This window comes from Centruroides sculpturatus, unplaced genomic scaffold, assembly GCF_000671375.1.
Source record: "Centruroides sculpturatus isolate CEXI.00-Female unplaced genomic scaffold, Cexi_2.0 scaffold235, whole genome shotgun sequence".
Taxonomy (NCBI): Eukaryota; Metazoa; Arthropoda; class Arachnida; order Scorpiones; family Buthidae; genus Centruroides; species Centruroides sculpturatus.
Window position 1 is genome coordinate 778,627 of NW_019384436.1, and position 21,668 is coordinate 800,294.

General features: G+C 33.6%; 1 protein-coding gene and 1 long non-coding RNA gene across 2 annotated transcripts in view; both read left to right on the forward strand.

Annotated features, from left to right (window-relative positions):
• The window catches only part of LOC111619956, a 48,888-nt gene that overhangs the window by 13,848 nt on the left and 13,372 nt on the right, over positions 1–21,668 (forward strand). The window lies entirely within an intron of this gene.
• Positions 853–2,458, forward strand: LOC111619955. Its single transcript, XM_023361783.1, has one exon. The coding sequence runs from the start codon at positions 1,637–1,639 to the stop codon at positions 2,429–2,431; it is 795 nt and encodes a 264-aa protein (XP_023217551.1). The 5' UTR covers positions 853–1,636; the 3' UTR covers positions 2,432–2,458.

Genomic DNA, 21,668 nt, shown 5'->3' on the forward strand with positions numbered 1-21,668 from the left:
GACTGATAATTTACATTTATCTAGTGTAGCATTAAAACATTCTGTCATTTAAAAAAATTATTTCTGTGCTAAATTATTATACTAATTGGAAATTATTAGGAATAAAAAATAATTTCACAGAAATATTTTTACATTTCCTGTAATAAATAAAAACATTTTTAATCTTTAAACTTTGGAGAATATTGGTAAATTTGTTTTATATAATTTAATAAGGCACTAAATTCATAATTTCGATGTGATATATATGTGTGTGTGACTCTTAATCTATTTAATTATTAAATGTATATCTTGTTATAGAAAAAAGTTTTAGAAAAACTTGCTTCTAATTTATTTTATTACTTAATGATACTTTATGTAAATTAAGTGTTGGAAAATTGAAGCTTATGCATTATATCTTCACTTTATGAATTCTTTTAAATGTTTACACTTACAGTATAATTAAAGCCTAAATTTATTGCTAGATATAAGCCTAAAATGCTGTTATTTTTGGATTATGCTAAGGTTAATTCAATTATCTGACTTTGTGTATAATTTGATAATTGTGTCATTACTTTGTATAAAGATTAATAATAGTAAATTAATTTTGAATTCATTAAATACCATATTTATTCTGATAAACTGCACATTATCTGTTATCAGGAGTTTCAACCTTTTTATGTATCAGCCCCATTTAAGAAAAGTTTTTCATTCAACCTCCTCCAATATTTTATATACTATATATTATACAATATTATATTGTATATAAATATATATTTCATTGCTTCTCACAATTTTTAAAAGATCTTCAAACATTTATTTAAGAGCAAAAAAATGTGTAAAATTTTAAATATTTTTAAATAAAATTTTTTATTTGCAAACTTTTATCAACCTGCTCAAACTTTCATTGACCCTGTTGGAAATCACTGGTCTATATTTTTTATCCCATCTTGCAGTTATGCTGTTTATTAGAGGGCACTATTTACACTGAATTTATTTGAATAATAAATGCTATTATTATTTGCGGCGACAAATCACGGACTGGTGAGATGGCGCCACTCCGCTACGAGTTTCCCGGGAATCCCGGATAGAAAAACGGGAACTGGGTTTTTCCCAGAGAGAGAATTCTGGGTATTGTTGCTTCTTCTTCTTGTCGGGTGATCGCTGCCTTGAGCACGTGTAGCTCTCTTTCAAGTGTACTCGAGGATTGTTGTTAAATAAATGTTGTTTTAGTTTAAAACGTGGTCGTGGACTTAACTAATTCACGTTTACAGCCTTCTGATAAAGACAGTCTTTGTGGAGATGTAAATGGATGGAAAAAGACGGCCAGATTTCATCTAACCGATGGCGGCCATCCATTACCTCCAGTGGTGACCCGAACGTGATTCGACGTGAATTCGAACACCAAAGAAAGAACAAGACCTTTACTAGTACTGCATTGTGTTCCCTCAGTGGATAATACGGAATAAATTCCGCGACTACTATAGACGACGCTCCTTGGATAGGTGAACCGCTCGCTACTCCTAACCGGCGAAATTGTCCCCACATTTGTGTGTCTGCAACCTCTTGCCTGAATAAGTCATCTAACACGGGTAAGTGGAGTTTCTGTTCCATATTTTTTTGCTGTTCTGCTGAGTAGGTATCCCCTGGTTGCCTTAAAATGCCAAACGAAATCGATCTTAAGCCAGAAATCAGTCGGGTAGCTCTTAAACTTCCCCAATTTTGGGATAAAGAAGCCGATTTATGGTTTATTAATATTGAGGCCCAGTTTAAACTCGCCGATATATCGCAAGATACTACTAAGTATTACGCAGTGGTTTCAGCTCTCAACTCGGAAGTGTTAGCGTACGTGAGCGATATCGTTAAAAACCCTCCTAGGGAAAATTTATATCAAACACTAAAAGATCGACTCATAGCAGAATTTTCCGATTCCGAACAAAAACGAGTGAAAGATTTGCTGTCTAATGCCGTGTTAGGAGATGATAAACCATCTCATCTTTTACGCAAAATGCGACAACTAGCTAGTAATAAAGTCGGGGAGGAATTTTTAAGAACGCTATGGATTCAGCGTTTACCCAAAGAAACTCAGGCAATTCTTTCTGTTTCCGATGGGGATTTAGACAAATTAGCCCAAATGGCCGATAAAATTCTCGAGCTCACACCTTTGCAAATAGCCGAAACTAATTTAGCAAAGAACGAAAATAATACACACGCGGCCATAATGAAGCTCCAAACGCAGGTCGCTGAATTAACAGAGCAAGTTAATCGCCTGGCAAGGCCCAGCGACAGACAATCACGCGATTATAGACACCCCCGGAATCGATCTCGGAATCGTCGGCGTTCGCAGACACCTGTTCGATTCCAGGCAAAAGACCTATGCTGGTATCACGCGAAGTTTGGTGCTCAAGCAAATAAATGTAAGGCCCCTTGTAAATTCCGAGTTCAGGGAAACTAGCTCGGAAATCACACGTGGCGCAATGTGATTTCCAAATTAACAACACAAGCCGCCTATTCGTTTACGATCCAACCTCACGTCGTCACTACCTAATCGACAGTGGTAGCGACATTTGCGTTCTACCATATAACGCCGCCATGGCATTAAGAGCACCCGCCTCATTGACACTTTATTCGGCAAACAATTCCCCGATAAAGACTTACGGCACAAAAACCATAACCGTGTCCTTAAACTTAAGACGCCAATTTACGTGGCCTTTTGTAATCGCAAACGTCAGCAAACCAATAATAGGCGCCGATTTCATAAGACACTTCGGTCTCCTGATCGACTTAAAAAACGCCCGCATTACAGACCCATTAACGTCCTTGACAACGACAGGGTCTGCTCACCACGGCGCGCAAACTAACATTACTTTAATTGCTTCTAATTCGGAATTCAGCGACATTTTAAACAAATATAAAGATATCCTTCGGCCATATCCATCTAGCACCAAACCCAAACATAACACGGTCCACCGTATTATTACCAAAGGACATAATGTTTTTTCTCGCCCCCGCCGTCTCAATCCCAAACAGCTGGAAATCGCAAAAAAGGAATTCCAGTTAATGTTAGAACTAGGCATTTGTCGGCCGAGTAATTCCAATTGGTCCAACCCACTGCACTTAGTACCCAAACCGAACGGGGACTATCGTCCCACCGGGGATTACCGGGCCCTTAATAGAATAACGGTGCCGGACAGGTACCCACTGCCTCATCTACAAGATTTTGCTCAGAATTTATATGGGAAGACTATATTTTCCAAAATAGACCTAACGCGAGCATATCATCAGATCCCGGTCCACCCCGAAGACGTACCCAAGACTGCAATTACAACACCCTTCGGCCTTTATGAATTTTTATACATGCCGTTTGGATTGTCCAATGCGGCACAAACTTTCCAGAGGTTTATGCACGAAGTCTTACATGGATTAGATTTTGTTTTTGTCTACATAGACGATATCCTGTTGGCAAGTAAGACAAAGGAGGAACATTACGTGCATCTGGAAAAAGTATTCAGACGTTTATCAGAATATGGTATCCGAATAAACCCAGATAAATGCATACTCGGTACAAATGAATTACCTTTCCTAGGTTATTTAGTCAACGCCAGCAGAATCAAACCTCTCCCCCAGAAAGTAGAAGCCGTCATAAAGATCGAGCGACCCAAAACAGTAAAGCAGCTCCGTAGGTTTTAGGCATGTTGAACTACTACCGCCGTAATATTCCACACGCTGCGCATGCTCAAGCTCTGCTTTGTGAATATTTGAAAGGTGCAAAACAATCCGACAATGCGGAAATTTCATGGACAGACGAAGCAAAAAAGGCATTCGAGGAATCCAAAACTCGATTAGCAAACGCAGCTCTACTAGCTCATCCATCCCCGGACGCACATTTAGCATTGCAGGTTAACGCATCAGAGTTCGCCCTAGGCGCCGCGCTGCATCAGGTCACTAAAGCCGGCACAGAGCCGGTAGGTTTTTTTTCGCGCAAACTTACAGATACGGAGAAGAAATATTCGGCATACGATCGCGAACTGTTAGCCGCTTACTCGGCAATTAAGCATTTTCGTTTTATGGTGGAAGCTAGACCTTTTACGTTATATACAGATCACAAGCCATTGACCTTCGCTTTTCTCCAGAAAAGTGAAAAATGCTCCCCCAGACAATTACGTCAATTAGACTATATAGGCCAGTTCACCACTGACATTCGATACATAAAAGGAACTGATAATATTCCGGCCGATACACTTTCCAGAGTCGAATCTATCGTTTGCCCTTCTCCCATAAATTACAAATTAATTGCTGATGCACAAAAGACCGACCCAAACCTCCAATCACTTTTGGGAAATAGTTCGACCAGTCTACAGCTTAAAAAACTAATATTACCAGAAAATCAAGTAGAACTGTACTGTGATGTGTCCACCGGTAAGATTCGCCCTTTTATTCCCGAGACGCAGAGGCAATCAGTTTTCCATGCCATGCATGACCTTTCGCACCCAGGCAGTAAAGCCACGGTGAAGCTAATAACCGATCGGTTTGTATGGCCGGGCATGGAGGCTGACTGTCGCAAGTGGACAACTACGTGCATTCCTTGCCAACGCGTCAAAATTACTAGACATACTAAAAGTCCGATTACAAGCATCCCCGTGGAAAACAAACGTTTCTATCACATCCACATCGACCTTATTGGTCCGCTCCCTCCTTCCGGAAATCATTGCTATTGTCTCACTATGATCGACAGGTATACTCGTTGGGTTGAAGCAGAACCACTGCAGGATATAGAGGCCGACACTGTGGCTAAAGCCTTATACCGAACGTGGATAGCTCGGTTCGGCGTTCCAGGGGTCATTACTACCGACCAGGGACGCCAGTTTGAATCACGTTTGTTTCGGTCTTTGGCTATTCTAATGGGTTCCAAGCACATACATACATGCTCCTTTCACCCCCAGGCTAATGGTATGATCGAAGGTTGGCATCGGACATTAAAATGTGCCCTGAAAACCTACTTAACAGAACGGTGGACGGAGATACTCCCTACCGTACTACTTGGGTTAAGGACAACGTTCAAGCCTGACCTACAAGCAACGTCCAGTGAGTTAGTCTACGGACAGACAATACGTTTACCAGGTGAATTCTTCGATCCTACCCCAGCGGACATAAACACTGCAGATTTCATAAAGACACTAAAGTCTTTCTTCAAAAACTTAACACCAACGCCGGCAGCATCGCATGGGGAGCCCAAACTTTTTGTTCCCATGCATTTAAGAGACTGTAGCCACGTTTTTCTACGTTACGATGCTGTACGCGCCCCACTACGCCCTCCCTACGACGGACCATTCCCCGTAGTGGAAAAGGGAGACAAATTCTTCAAAATTAAAAAAAATAACAAAGAAGTGGTCGTCTCCATCGACAGACTGAAACCTGCCTTTATGCTCAAGGAGAAAGACTCAATCAGCCCTGCACAGCCGGTGATAGACCAACCCAGCAACAAGATGGCTGGGCATACTCACCAACCAGAACCCGCATATGAGACGAAGATCTCACGACATGGCCGCAAAATCAAACCCCCAGTGAGATTCATCGATCGCGGTCGCTAGGAGGGGGGTACTGCGGCGACAAATCACGGACTGGTGAGATGGCGCCACTCCTCTACGAGTTTCCCGGGAATCCCGGATAGAAAAACGGGAACTGGGTTTTTCCCAGAGAGAGAATTCTGGGTATTGTTGCTTCTTCTTCTTGTCGGGTGATCGCTGCCTTGAGCACGTGTAGCTCTCTTTCAAGTGTACTCGAGGATTGTTGTTAAATAAATGTTGTTTTAGTTTAAAACGTGGTCGTGGACTTAACTAATTCACGTTTACAGCCTTCTGATAAAGACAGTCTTTGTGGAGATGTAAATGGATGGAAAAAGACGGCCAGATTTCGTCTAACCGATGGCGGCCATCCATTACCTCCATATTAAAACAACCAAGTTTTTTTCTGCAGTTATTATTTAAGGGTAACTATAAATGAAATAAATCTGTAACTTTGGCATTGTTTATGAGCTTGGAATTAGATCCTGTTCTTTCAAACTTAGGTGGTCATGGTCTTTCTCCTCTCTCTGTAGTCTTAAATGCATTTTTGTAGATTACCAAAAATTTGGTAGCAGTGACAATGCTGAATAAAATGTGTCATTTTTCAGTTTACAATAAGCTTGATCTTCCTCCAATGGACAGTGTCTTACAATTAGAGTGTACTTTCTATAAATCTTTTCATTTTGCTGCTGCACTGCTTATTAGATATTAAATATATATCTAGTGGTATGAACTGATTTCCAATGTTGTACGTATTCAGTAAAAGCTTTGCCATCTGTTATTGTAATTGCCCATCTTTTCATATAATATAACAATTGCAAGAAATATGTAGATACAATAATAATTAACATATACTAAAAGCAAATTGCTTTAGTCAATTTATTCTTAAGTATTATTTATTAATCTTAACTTTTATACAAATTATTATGTATAAAAAATTAAGTAATAGAATTTAATTACATTCCTTATAGAATTGAACATTAATTATATTTACTTCAGAAACTTATGTGCTTACAAAGTTTCTACTTGCTGACTTTATAAATATGAACAAAATTGATTGTGATCAAAGTTGTATTTTTTCACCAATAGATGGCATTAGCAGTCATGAATGGCTGCTTTAGTTTCAACCATCACAGTATTTTGTTGTTTTTTTTAGCATAATCATTGTGCTTGTGTTTAATTATGAAAATTATAAATCATATTCTGACCAATGAGAATGTTTTAAGTTCTAGTAAGAACAACTTAATAACAAGAATGGCACCAAAAAGAGATTATTTGAAAAATAAGTAAATGATGGATTTTGGATATATATGTAGGATAAATTTTTTGAGAATAGAAATGATTCTGAAAGATGGAGAAAATTGGGTACAAATGCAACTCTGAATGAGACAGTTGGAACCTTATCAATGCTGTAGACTAGAAATGACTAAAAGCTTATAAAATATGAGAAACAGCATTTCACTGACTACTTCCAGGGTACAGTTGGAAGCCATTCTGTCTGCTTTGTGTGGCCTTAAACATTTAATACTGCTTGTTTAACAAGCTTGGTCTGGTCAGATATTCTAACAACTGTATCTCACAAAGGGTCACATATACACCATTAGTTCCTTCGACTTTCGTACACTTACAGGTATGGTCTACAGTTCTGCTAAGGTCCCAACTGCCTCATTCAGAGCTGCATTTATACTAAAAATTGCCTCTCTGCTGTGACTATACATATATAGATTAGGAATAATAACATTTTAATGCTGTTCAATAAAACCTAATTTTATGTAAGATATAAAATATTGACTTTCAGAGTTGCAAACAGCTTTCAGAACCTTTTCTTACAAATAGAGAAATTTCTATAATTACACTGGTCTGCAAAAAAATTTCTTTCCAGCTGCATGGGATATTTTTGCTGATTTATATGTTTTAAAGATTGGAGATTCTAAAAAATGACTTCTGTAACATCCCATCACGTATAGGCAAAATAAAACAAATATTTGATAAAAACTCTTATTTATTACAATGAACTAAATATATTATATTTTCTTACAACTAAATCAAAAAATTTTAGGGCTACTCTTTTTTTCTTGACACCTTTTCTTCTTTTCTTTGATGCTTCTTGGAACTCGTTTCCGATTTCCTTCTCTGGTTTCTCGATTGAGCATCCAACAGTAGTCAGCTAATATATTGACATCCCATTTTCCTTGGTAACGTCTCTCGATATCATAGACATCCTGGTGAAATCTTTCACCCTGTTCTTCACTGTAGGCTCTCAAGTTTTTGGGAAAATAGTCATATGGATATATGGGAGTGTAAAAAATAAACTTTTAAGCTCATCTTGCATCCTTGAGCTTCATACACTGCCAGCATGCATTGTACAATGGTTTTGTAGTCAGGGTCCTTAGTATTCCCCAAAAACTTATGCACTACATTCTTGAAAATAGTCCCATTCTTCTTTTTCCTTTTCTCCCATTGTTTCCAAAAAGAGAGAATCGGATAAAGTGGATATTGACTTTTGACTGTGTATTCACCACAAACATAACAGAAGCTGTCAGGAGAAATTAAACAACTTCTGCGAGCCATATTCCAGAAATAAAAATACAAGCACAGTAGTATTTGAATGCTGGGTATAAACTGAGTGTGGCATTAGATGGCCAGCAAGATACTGAACTTATTTAGCTTGTTGAAACATGATCTAATCCAAAAGCAGGTTGTTTGTATTTATTTCTAGTATTCCAGATAACATGTCAAAACATGCTCAACCTCACCAGTAATATTACTCACTATCAACTTTTAACCTGTTTCTACATGATCCATGCGACATTCCGTCTAATGCTAAAACTACTTAACCTACCTCCTCCTACTACTACTCTCTTCAACCATTAACATTTTTTTATTTATTATTGCCATGTCCAGCCATAATTTATAGAATTAATGTGAGAAGTCTTCATTTTAAGACCATTTTTTAAATAAAAAAAAAAAGAATAGTAAATTTTAAGTTAACTAGGAATTTTACGCTAAATACAAACAAAAACTTGAGTGTAACAAAAAAAATTGATGAGATGGAATTTTTTTGGTATATTTCTCGTTTTTACCAAGTTGAAATTGAATAGGATGAAATGATATTAATATACAGTATCCAATAACATGTAAAAATAAGTATAGCAGAAGAATTAATAATTAATATAATATCAGAAAAAGAGAAAATTATAAACAAAATAATAAAAACAAGTGACTTTGAATTGTGGAGTTGGGTATTGATGAAAATAAATGAAATTAAACAATTGAGATCTTCTCACAAAAAAATTAAGATTTGGCCAAATAATATTTTTAATTAATTCCATTATTCATTAAATTTAATTTTTAGTAAATAGAATGTTTAGAAAAAAACAGTGAAACATCTTTGAGAATGTAGCTACTGTTTGTTTCAATAGATTTTTTTATTTCATTCTTAAATTTACATTTTTGTGGATGAAATATCAAGATTCATGGAAAAATTAAACTGAAAGAAAATTAGATTTCTTGAAATAAAATTGGGTATATTTTAAATTTAACAGAAATTTCATTTATCAATAGAATTTTTTTACATTCTTTTTAATATTGTTTAAATAAAAATCTTTAATAAGACTGTTTTGGAGAAATTTAATACAACAAACAAGCACTTGCAAGATTATAGGAGCAAAAAATATTTTCTATAATTTTGGAAATGCTTGTTTATTGTGTTCTGTTTACTTAATATGCAGCACATTTTAGAAAACAAGCATTTCATTTTTATCATCAAAAATAAATTCAAAATACAGTAAGGTTGCACTAATCCAAACTAATTGAGACAGTGGTAGTTTAGATTAACAGCAGTATGTATGATAGTAAGGATATGATGCTTACTCTTTGAGGCCATTTTTTACTATTATAAGATGCTTGCAGCAAATAGAGGTTAGAATTGTTGCTAAGTCAAAGAAGAATGAACAGCAATGTTCACAACATGTGACTTATGTTTATACATGAGCTGCAAATGTACAGTTGACAAGTCCATTATTTTAGTTAGTGGAATGATAGAAGCTGTTTTGGATTACAATGAGTTAGGATGACTAGGGATTTGGATTAGTGCAAGTGTGCTTTACTAATGATTTTTAAAATCTTAAGTTACTATTTGAAACTTTTCTAATTTTAAAATCCTGTATAATAGAATTATACAGGATTTTAAAATCTATCTATATATATATATATATATATGATATGTTGGTGGTTTGAAAATAATAGTAGGCCTATGCCTTTTCATTTTTTGCTTTTGTAATGTTATTGATGACTGTATGTCTATGTTATAAGCATTTATTAATATTATTTATTCTAAAGACACTCATTTTTAATTTTTGACTGAACTATGCAAACCATAAAAAATATTTAATATTCAACAGATATAATAATGTAAACATATAAATAACACACTTCTTTAAATAATGTTTTATTAATTTCTTTGAATTAAGGTCTTTGATCTTACTTGTTTATTAAGTTGTGTGATTTGACTTGCAGATCAGTGAATCACTATGAATCTTTTTTCTGTAGATAACACAACTGGTTACAATGCTTATTTAGTCTACAAGAATAACAATTTCAAATCCAGCTCTCTATTTTTTCTTCTAAATCCTAAATCATTGAAGTTTTGCAACAGTTAGCATTCCCATAATAACATATTGATACACATATATTTATGTGTATCAATATTGGCATGTGTTCAGAATATTGTTGGGCTGTTTGATGGGCGTGTCTCATTTGTTGGTGTAACTCAGAAGCAAAATTGTCTTCCACATCATAAGATATCATAGCGGGACTTGTAAGTAGGTCAAATGGGTATGTCTGGCCTCTTCTGTATAATAGGAAAAAAGGGCTTTCATTAGTAGAAGTATGCACTGCCGTATTGTAGGCGAATAAAGCATATGGGATCCATTCATCCCAGTCCCGCTGGTCTTCAGATACATAATATGATAGGATATCAATTAGGGTCTTGTTAAATCTTTTGATGACGCCATTACAGGCGGGATGATAGACTGTAGTGAGGAGTCGTTCGATTCGTAATAGTTTACATACCTCCCTAAACTTTTTTGAGATCAGATTCGGTGCCCGATCGGTTAGCAGTTGAGTTGGTGCCGAGTGACGCAATATGATATTAGTAATGAATGCTTTCGCAATTGTTTTGCTGCTGACATCAGGTAGCAGGTTGGCTTCCGCATACTGACTAAAGTGATCAACAAATACCAAGATATATTTATTTCCATGGTAGTGATAGGTAGTGGTCCAACAATATCCATGGCCCCTTTCACACGTGTTTGAACGTGCGTTCAAACACATGTGAAAGAGGAGAGAATAATTGTAATTCAGCCTGTGTTCATCGGCCCCGTCATCTGTGTTTAGCACAGTTTTGACAATATGTTCGGATCTCTTTGATCATTTCCAGCCAATAAAATGATTTAGATATTTTAGTTTGCATTTTCAGTTCTCCCAAGTGTCCAGCTAGGGGATTATCATGAAATGTAAATAGGATATATTCTTTGAGGCTTGCTGGTACGATGATTTGTTCCCACCAATCAGTATGTCTTTTATTTGTTCCTTTGTGACAAAGTGCTCCCTCTTCATTAATATAGAATTCTTCCAGATTAAGATTATTATAGATTCCTGTGGTTTTGTCCTCTTTCAAGGCTTGTATAAGAGGACTCCATCACTCATCACATTGTTGCGAGTTGGCTAATTGAGTAACAGAAAAAATAGGGTCAACATCTTTTATTTGTCGGATTGGAATACGACTGAGTGCATCGGCATTTTTATGAGAGTTTCCTGCCTTATGCACGACATCAAAGTCGAATTCCTGAAGGAAAATAATCCAAAGAGATAATCTAGAATTTGTTGTAGAATCTTTGCAATTGAAGAGGTTGATGGTTCGTAATAATTGTAAATTTTTGTCTGTAGAGGTAAGGTTTAAAATGTTTTACTGCCCACACTGTGGCTAAACACTCCTTTTCGGTCATGCTGTAATTTAGTTCAGGTTTCCTTAGTAATCGGCTTGCATAGGCAATCAGTTTCTCCTTGCCATTCTCTTCCTGTGACAATACAGCTCTTAAGGCAGATTTGATGCATTTGTAGCGAGTATAAAAGGTTTTGTGAAATCAGGAGACTTTAATAAAGGTGCCAAGGTCATAATTTCCTTGAGTTTCTCGAAGCTTTCTTGTTGGGTTGGTCCCCATTCAAATGGTACCTCCTTCCTGAGTAGGTCTGTTAGAGGTTTAGCTAGTTGTGCATAGACGTCCATGATAATAGCCAGTTAACCTTAAAAAGGATCGGATGTCTTGCTCATTTTCCAGCCTCGGGAAGCTTAGAACACATTTTATTTTATCAGAATCAGGTTTTATTTCTTGTTCAGAAATTTCATGTCCGAGGAATTTTATTTGACGTGACAAAGTAAACATTCACCCATCTCAACAATATTCCCACACTACGAACTTAAAAGTTGATAGTTAACATACGATTTTGTCATCTTATTTGGGTTCTGGGGACAACTTTGACTTCCCCGCATACCTTTTACCTCGCAACTAATTAGTCACCTGACAGTTTTCCCACCACAAAACAATAAAAGCCACTTCTCCCCCCTCCGGAGAGTAGCTTCCGAGGATTTAACTATAACTTGTGCCCTACATTTTTGCTCTACGTTTTGTTCTCTAGAATATCTAAACCCATAGAGTTGTGGAACTAATTTTTGTGAACTCTCTCTCGGCCCTTCATGTTTCAGGGATTCAAATTTTTCCTCGATAATAGTTATTGTATCATATATATGATACAATAACTATTATCGATGGAAAATTTGAATTGGTGTCCTCTTTTACTCGTATATTGCCTGTCACCTTACCGACAGCACTCCTCCTCCGACACTCGCCAGATCCGAAAAAATTTAGTCCCGTTCTCTCAGGATAAACTAAACTTTTAAGCTATCTCTTACAAGTGGACAAGTCCCTCTGACTTGAAAGCCGATTCATGGAGATACAACGTAGTCATACCCCCTCGGTTCTCACAATAGCATTATTTTTGCAATAGGTTACACAAATATTCTTCATATTAAAAATATTATTTAATTAAACTTTAAAATAAAATTTCATAAAATTGCTGAAAAGTAAGAACATTAAATGCTCAACACTAACAAAAATATTTAGCACACAATAAAAGACATCTTTTATTTCTTTGCTTTCCAAACTACTAGAACATATGCAGTGCATTTAGGTATTGAATTTTCATATGTGCTTTACCATCTTCATTGTGAAAATTATATTTCATCACTCCCTAGTTAATTCAATTTCAAAATTTACTTTAAGTTGAGGAAAGGAATAAATATTTTTCTTATCAATTTTTGTTTGTATCCTTGTCTACTTGGACCTTGTTTAATAATAGGACTTATTATACTGGTGTGGTTTCCGATTAGCAAATAGAGAAGATCTTAGTCAAAAAGTCAAAACAAAATATCTTTATTTTCATCTGTACACTCTGTCATTGTCTTTTGTACCTGAAGGACTCTCTTTAGCAGGTTTACAATATTTTTCAACAATTTTTAAAACTTTTCTAAAAAACAACTTTGATAAAGAGTAAGGACAGAGAGGTAAAAAGAATAAATATTTTTCTTATTTACAGAAATAATTTTAGATGTTTAGTAGATAAATTTGTAATTATTCCAAAAATAAAGTTATAAGAAAGATTAAAAACTTAAATTACAAGAGTCAATTATTATAGTTATTATTAAGTTGTAACTTCTGTAAATTTATGTTGATAATTACGTTAAATAAATTATTTAGTAAAAAGTTTTTGAGGAAATAATAATAATAATGTTAAATTATTAATGTACAGTGAGTGATCAGTTAACAAACAAATCAGACAATGAACACTTTTGCAAAAGATTTTTTTATGTTTGGACCATGAACACCTCACGGAACACATCAGAACAAACACAAAAAGAAACAATGTAAAATAACAAATTCTGATTGGTTTTCCCTTGTTTCCAAGTGACAATTTGAAACCTTTTTGAGTGCAGGAGACATGGACATCAACTCTCAACCCGATACCAATTGGATAATATTCCTCCGAACTTTGAAACTCCATTGTGATTTTAGCATTTTGTTTTCCTTTCTGACAAATAATTTTTTATAGTCTTTGCAAGACTGTTGGGCACTCTGTAAGTTTTGGGACAGTTTTTATTTTCTAAAGGTGAGAGTTTAACTGTCCTATCAGATATTCATTAATGTTTTCACACCAAAATTTTGAATTTCATCCAGGCCTTAGATTTACATAATTTATTTCATGCACTAGTTGATTTCTGTTCTCCGAATTTTTGTGAGTACTTTTCTGAACATTTTATTTCAAAAAGAAATTGACAATATTATGGAGCCTAAAAAGAGTGGAGTGTCAAGAACCATACTCACCATATAAACCAAGCAAGAGATAAAAGCCAAGGTGGTTCTCCTCAACGATGACATTAAAAGCATTTTGGAAAGAAAGATTTGATATTCTTGAAGCTATAAGGCTCGTTCAAAAGGCATGGTCAGAAGTCACTCAACAACAGTTGAATTCTGCTTGGCGAAAGCTGTGTCCCTCCTGCATTCAGGGAGATGGAGATGATGTCCCTGAAATTATGGATGAAATTGTGACAACTAAATTAAGACTCCAAAACCTTTAAACATCCAGTAGTACTCAATTTAATAATAAACAAACGTTTTCGACCGTACTTTCGGTCTTCATCGGGTTTAAAAACCAGTTAGATTCGAACCTGTGCAAACGTAGAACAATGATTATGAAATTAATTTTGAAAAATGGAACAGCACAAACAGATTTTAAAAGAATACAGTTATGCATGTGCATTGCCATGGCGACGGAATGGCATATGTAATACATACAATTATATAAATATATATAAATAAATACACCAAACGGGGATGTGGTCCTTAATTGCTGGAGTGGGCGTCTCCCGTTACCTCATAGCAGTACTTCCAAGCGTGCGACACATTGACCGCATCATTAGCGTTAATGCAATTGGTGCGTAACCTGGCTTTGTAAATTTCCAGTGCCTCCAGATTTCACAGGTGTTCCACCCGGTGAGAAAGTTTGATCAGTTTGACCTCATGTAGGTCAGCTCTTTAAGTCAATCTAACTGGTTTTTAAACCTGATGAAGACCGAAAGTACGGTCGAAAACGTTTGTTTATTATTAAATTGAGTACTACTGGAAGTTTAAAGGTTTTGGAGTTTTAATTTATATGTTTTCCAGTATTCACGTAAGAAGATTTTAGTTATTGTGACAACTGCTAGAGATCTGGAATTGGAGATGAATGAAGATGACATTGAAGAGCTCATAATGGAATCTGAAACTGATCTGACAACAGAAAAACTCCAAGAACTCTTGAATGAAGAACACCAAAAAACTCAGCAAGATGTGTTTTTTTATGAAAAAGAGGAAGATGAAAGATGATCAATGACGACATCTGCTATTAAAAACCTTTTGAAGAAGTGGGAGGATGACAGAACGGTCTTAATAAAATGGCATCCAAACCAGTTTGAGGTTAACAGGCTTGGGGATCTCTGCGATGACAATGCTATTAATTACTTCCAAAAAATCCTGAAGAAGAAAGAAAAGCAATTGACATTGGACAGATTTTTAACATCCCACAAATGGAAAAAAAAACATGGCTGATAAAAATGCAAGAATGTGTATATATGTATTTTTATTATTACATATAAATAAACATGGTAAGAAAGTATATAATTTTTTATTTATTTAACAAAGAAATTTATGTTTTCTATTTTAGAAAATGGGTCTTATTACCATAATTCTCTGCAAGTAACACATAGATTATCTATTGATTTTAGATTGCACTTAAAAATCATCCAACAGTTTTTTCTTTGCATAAAGTTACTAAGAGTCTTTAAAAATTGTGACAAAGCCTTTATGCACTGCACACATTTCATCTCCCATTGCAGTATTTCCAAAAACCATTATACACCTATACATCATTATAAGATATTCCTACTCAAGATTGTATCTCGAAAGCTGATAAATTTCCTGTAATTTATATTTAATTACTCATTTAACTGTTTAGAAACCAATTGTTGATTTTAGCACATGTTAATTTTTTGTAGTGAATAAGGGCTAAGTGATCCATGCACAAACCCATTGTCATTACATATTGTGTAGTGTATGTACAACTTTCCTTCTAGAAGTTTAAAAATTATTTAATTAAATTTAAAATTATTTTCTAATTGTTAATCGTTTGCAGCTTATCTAATTATTAATCGTTTGCACAAGAATGCAGCTTAGCCATCTCTGTTTAGGAAAAATTTGGATGTTTAATTAAAAATTATTTTCATTATAGCCTGAGAAATAATCTGGTAATTTATTGTTAAATTTTCTTCAAGACAATAAATAGAGAAATGGTAAACTTATTGAAATTGAAGATAGAATCTAATGGAATGGATTAATCCACATTTTATTTTTTAGCATATTATGAAAATGTATGCATGTCTAAGGACCCCAAAATTGGAAAAAGAATAATGTACAATAACAATTTGAAAAAATTCCAATTGTGATTGTACATTATAATTTATAAATAATTCTATATTTACAATTAAATGTTTAGTTCGTAATGATATAAAATTATATTGAGGCAGCCCTGATCTATGTCTAGGTATCCCAAAAGGTCTTAATTTGCCACTGATGAAAATATAGTAATATTTGCTTAATTTTGTAAAAATTAAATTGATTTATTAAGGAGTAAGATTTTGTTTTTATTTGGGAAAAATAAATTTGTGAATATAGCTTGTATTACTTGAGATTTTAACCACCTGCACCATCCAGGAACCAAATAAATGAGTCAATATGGTGATCAAATATATGTTATTAATTTAATCCTGATTAAGTTCTAGTTTCTATCTGCACAAAACAGAAGTTTTTAAATCAAATAAGATATTTTTTAAGTTTAATAAATTTGTTCCTAAAGCTGACGTCTGATAGAGCAATAGTCTATCTATCCTAAGAATATCTTAGGATTAGATAGGCCAGGTTAGATAGACCAGGGGTGGCCAACAAGTCAATCGCAAAGCCAATTTTGGTCAATCGCTTGCAATGTCTTGACTTAATATGTTACACTTGTAACTGACCGCAAAATAAGTCTAAAAATTTTATATCATTCTTCCACGATAAATTTTTCTGGCCTCAAAAAAATTGCAAAAGTGAAATCTTAAAATCAAATTATCAGACCATACTGTGCATTTTTTATAACAACTTTTTCATATTTACAAATAAATAGTATCATAACTTATACATTGCAATTGATTAAAAAATTAAATTATATTTTAAGTTACTAAAAACCTATCTTGAAAAATGTCGAAAAATCAATTTTTTTACGTACCACCTGTATGGAATGAACAAGTAACTGCAAATATCAAAAGTTGGGTCTGGAAATTTATTTTCTTTATGAGCTTATATCTCAAAGACTTAATAAGTGATTTCAAAAATAAATAGTTTCGAACATATATTTTGCTTATTTACCCATAGCTTGCAGGAGTGCACCTTATATTGAAACACAGCATATAAACATAGTATGTATTTCACACCTCCCCCTCCCCACTTAGACTATGCCTATGACAACAAGTCAATCATGACACATTTTTAAGATAAAAAGTAGCCACCCCTGAGATAGATCATACCAAGCCACTCCAAAGAATTTAGAACTTAAATCATTTATTGAATGTGAAACACAGGAGAACCCAATTATCCAAGGTTTTGCATTATCTGAGGAGAATCTGTAAGTGAATACGCTAGTTTTCTTGTACTTTAATTCATAAAAGAAGTTTAAAATGATAACATATTAACGAGGTTGCAGCCAAAGTTTTCATTTATAAAACATGAAAGTCAAATGTCGAGCACCGCTATCTTGTAAGCGGCATTTATGTTCATGTTTTAGAGATGATAACTTCAGCCACAGCCTCGCTATTATAAAATGGTTTGTTTCTGTTAACTTGTGAGATAAATCTTTCATATTAAAAGGTAACTACAATAATACACATGTTTATTCCAAAATTGCTGTTCTTATATATGATTAAATTTAATAAAGTATAAAAAGAGGTTTAAAAGGATACCATATAAATCTTTTATATTTGCAATTTTTAATCAAATTAGTTGTGGCTTCTATTTTATCCAAGGTAGCATCGGTCCCAGGATCTGGACAGGTCAAAACACCCTAGAAATTTTTCTGGGCATGGTCCATCTGGATATGTCTGGATTTATCCTCCACCACCAGGCCATCCCATTGAGGGCTTGTCTGAACCCATAATGGGCTTGCTAAAATGGTCCTCTTAGTCTCCACGTAGTGAAGAAGTACAAAAAAAACTCAGATGATTGGAGTTACACTGTACTCATTATTCCAAAAGTTCTTCAAAGTATGATGTCAGACTTTGGGATAAGATTGAGGCAATTTTTTTTCAAAGTTGAGGAAAATCATATTGAATACATTACAAAATAAATGGCTTCGGATGCTGATTTGAATGAAATTTGTACAGTCGACCCCCCTATAACGTACGTTCCTATAACGACAATTCCTATAACGTAGCGAAAAAATTGTAGCAACTTTCGTATAACGTACCTCCTATAACGTCGTTTCGCGACAAGATTGATAGAGTCTGGACCAATAGTGGATGAGCAGCCGAACTACTTTCCTCCGACCCTGCGCCACGCTACGGAGCGGCTAAATTGAGTTTGCTATCGTCTGTTTAGTATTATATATAAATTATATATAAATTAGGTACTGTACATATAATTATATATTAATTATATATAAATTAGGTACTGTATATATAATTATATATTAACTTAATTTATTGTAACTTTATTATAATTATATATATGCTTTCTGCCGCCTGGCAACACGCTACGGAGATTTTAGGCTAGTAAGTTGAGTTTATTATCGTCTGCACAGTATGTAAATTAGGTACCGTAAGTCTAATACAGCACTAATTTTATACATTTCTTGTGAAAGAAACACTTCTTATTCAACGTCCATAAAAATTATTTATATTAATGATGTCTCCAAAGGTCAAGTTATTTTTCTGCGAAAAATTATTTATTAGAAATCGCGGCCGCCGTTTCATGTGCTGTTCCGCAACGAAAACCAGCTTTAAGCAACGGTGTAGTCGAACGGTACACACTCGGTAAGTAATCCTATAATTTTTTGTTTATAGCATAGTTTATACAGATTATTCCCAAAAAATTATACGTATTTTGGAAATGTTGAGTGGAATTAGTCTAGAATCGGTTAATTTTATAGAAGAAAACCTTTCAAACAGCCTTAGTCCGTAAAGTTCCCACCTATCGGGCTGCGATTGGCTCATGTATTTAATCGTTCCTACAACGTAATTTTTGGTTAGCGTGGAACGTATCTAAGCGTTATAGGGGGGGTCTACTGTATATGTAATGCATTATACTGTACTTGATGATGATACTTTTTGGCCATCCTGTATGTTTTTAAATTTCTTATCATGCTTGCTGCTAATTCTTTGATCATTAACATTTTATTTACAAACTATCAATTATGGTATTTAATACAGTATTTATAATCACATTGTACACTACAATCACCATGTCAAATTATGTAATATTTTTTTTTAATAAACTATCAATACATCTTTTTTGCTGAGATATGTTTATTCAAAACACTAATGTTTTTGACCTAATAGAATAAGCCATCTTCAGGTGTAACTGAATTCGAACGTATTTAAAAATTTAACATTTTAACGATGGAATGTTCGAATATTTTACATTTAAATTTAAAGGAAAGTATTAGATAAATTAACAAATAAACAATAAAATAAAATATATCAAATAAATTATAACAATAACAATATAAATAAAATAAACAAAAAACATAAAAAATGTATCCAAGTATAATGGCAGGTGCTGACTAAGAATTTTTATATTTTAATTTTTCTCTTATGTAGAATTTCCATTCAGACGCTAGTTTATCCGAAGANAAAAATGTATCCAAGTATAATGGCAGGTGCTGACTAAGAATTTTTATATTTTAATTTTTCTCTTATGTAGAATTTCCATTCAGACGCTAGTTTATCCGAAGAAGATGAATTAGCATCTGCATAGACGCTGAAGATGGCCTATTCTATTAAGTCAAAAGTGTTAGTGTTTTGAATAAACATATCTCAGCAAAAAGGGTATATTGATGGTTTACTAAATGTTTAAAGCTGAGTTGGATATTTATTTGGTCTTTTTTTTATTATACGTCATATTCACTCTTGTCTAATTTCTGAAAAATTCTTAACATTGAAATTATTGAAAAGATAAAATTGCTCTGAAATTAAATATATATTTTTTTCAGTTTTTATAATTTATTTCAGTAATGTATTCAAAATGTTTCTAAAATGTTTGGCCAAATTTCACACTTTTATAGAAGGGGAAAACTGGAAGGAATAAAAAGTCTAGAGTCATTTTTTGATCTGAAGTTTAATTAGCAAGTGATTAAGTGTCAAAGTTAGTGAAATCATTTCCATGTTTTAAGTCTGACTGCATATTTTATCTTGAATACAGTATTAATATTTCTAATCAAAGTTAGATTAGGTTTCTAACTCAGTTCAATCAAAATGCTTTTTTGAGCGCACCCAATTTTAACACACACTATTAACAATTGTAAGAAATATTTTTACAAGAAAAGTTATGTAAAAGTACTTGAGGTAATTAGTAAGGTTTGATTAAGGTTTTATGTTGTGCTTGTTAATATGCAAAAAGTTAATTAAAAATTTATATTAAAATATTTGTTCTAAACACTTTTGTTTTCAAAACTGCAAAGGACAAATTTAGAAATTTCTAAGTTGTATATTGTAACATTTTATTTAAAATAGGAATAATAACTTACATATAATAAGCTGTTAGCATAAAGTTCCTTAATGACTGAGATTTAAAATTAGGTTCTTTGAAACTTTTCAATTGTTCATCTTTATTGATTTTAGCTAATGAGGAAGAGGAATGAAAAAAAACATTATCATCACAGTTTAACTTTGGTTCTTTCAGCTTAAAAAAGTGAAAAGTTTTTGATATATCTTGATACAATGTGGATCTTGTTCAAGTATAAATTTCTTTGTAAAGACTTATTTACTAGCAGAAATTTACTCTAAAGAAAAACAATTGCAGATACTACTAATTTCAATATATTGGGTCTGTCCTTATTTATTTTTGTGAGTTTATTTTGCCTTTTCAATTGTTTTGCATTCTTGAAAAATTTATTTGTCATCAACGAGTTATATTTCAACTAACAATATTTCAACAATAAGTAAATAATGCTTTTATTTAACTTGCTTTGTATGTCCTCAACTCTTCCAACTAAAATTTCACTCACTTCTAATTAAGGTAGAAGACCAAAATCTGATACAGTTAAAAGCAGTAATACATTTATAAATAATTTTGTATTATAAATAAGTTTTGTTCCAGACATACTGTTTAAGAATCAATCCATGCAACTTGTACCCTTAAATTTTACTTTTTCCATTTAACGTTATGAAATTTCTGTAGTAAAATGTAAAATGTTTAATGTTTTGATGTCAATCATTATATCACAAGTAAAACTCTCTCTTGTTTCGGAATTAACCCATGAAATTTTTTCTGCTTATTTTTTGTTTTTAATTTTTTTTCTATTAGTCTAGATTTAACATTGTATACTTATGTAAAGTATTATATAATAAACTTTCAAACAAGATCTAGACCAACAGTTCCCAACCTTTTTCGGGTGGCGACTCCTTTTTATAAAAGCCAAGTGACCCGCGACCCCGATACTATTGAAAAAGACATTTTTAATTAGGTAATTAAAAAAACAACGAAATTAGTTTTTTAGTATAATTTTATTTTAAATTATGTCTAATAATTTAATGCGATTGTTGAAATTGTATGTTATTAACCAGCCTTAAAATTCGCGGGTGAGTTTTTGTTAACGCCAACCTCATGTCATTCTCAACATTTAATTTATTCCTCTCAAACTCTCAACACATGATTCAACCAACTGTGACGGAATAGCGTACCTAGATTACACTTATTTTAATTTTTAAAAAATACAGTCGACCCC

Coding starts and splice junctions, on each gene's coding strand:
- LOC111619955 (XM_023361783.1), top strand. CDS start 1,637: ATGCCAAACGAAATCGATCTTAAGCCAGAAATCAGTCGGGTAGCTCTT.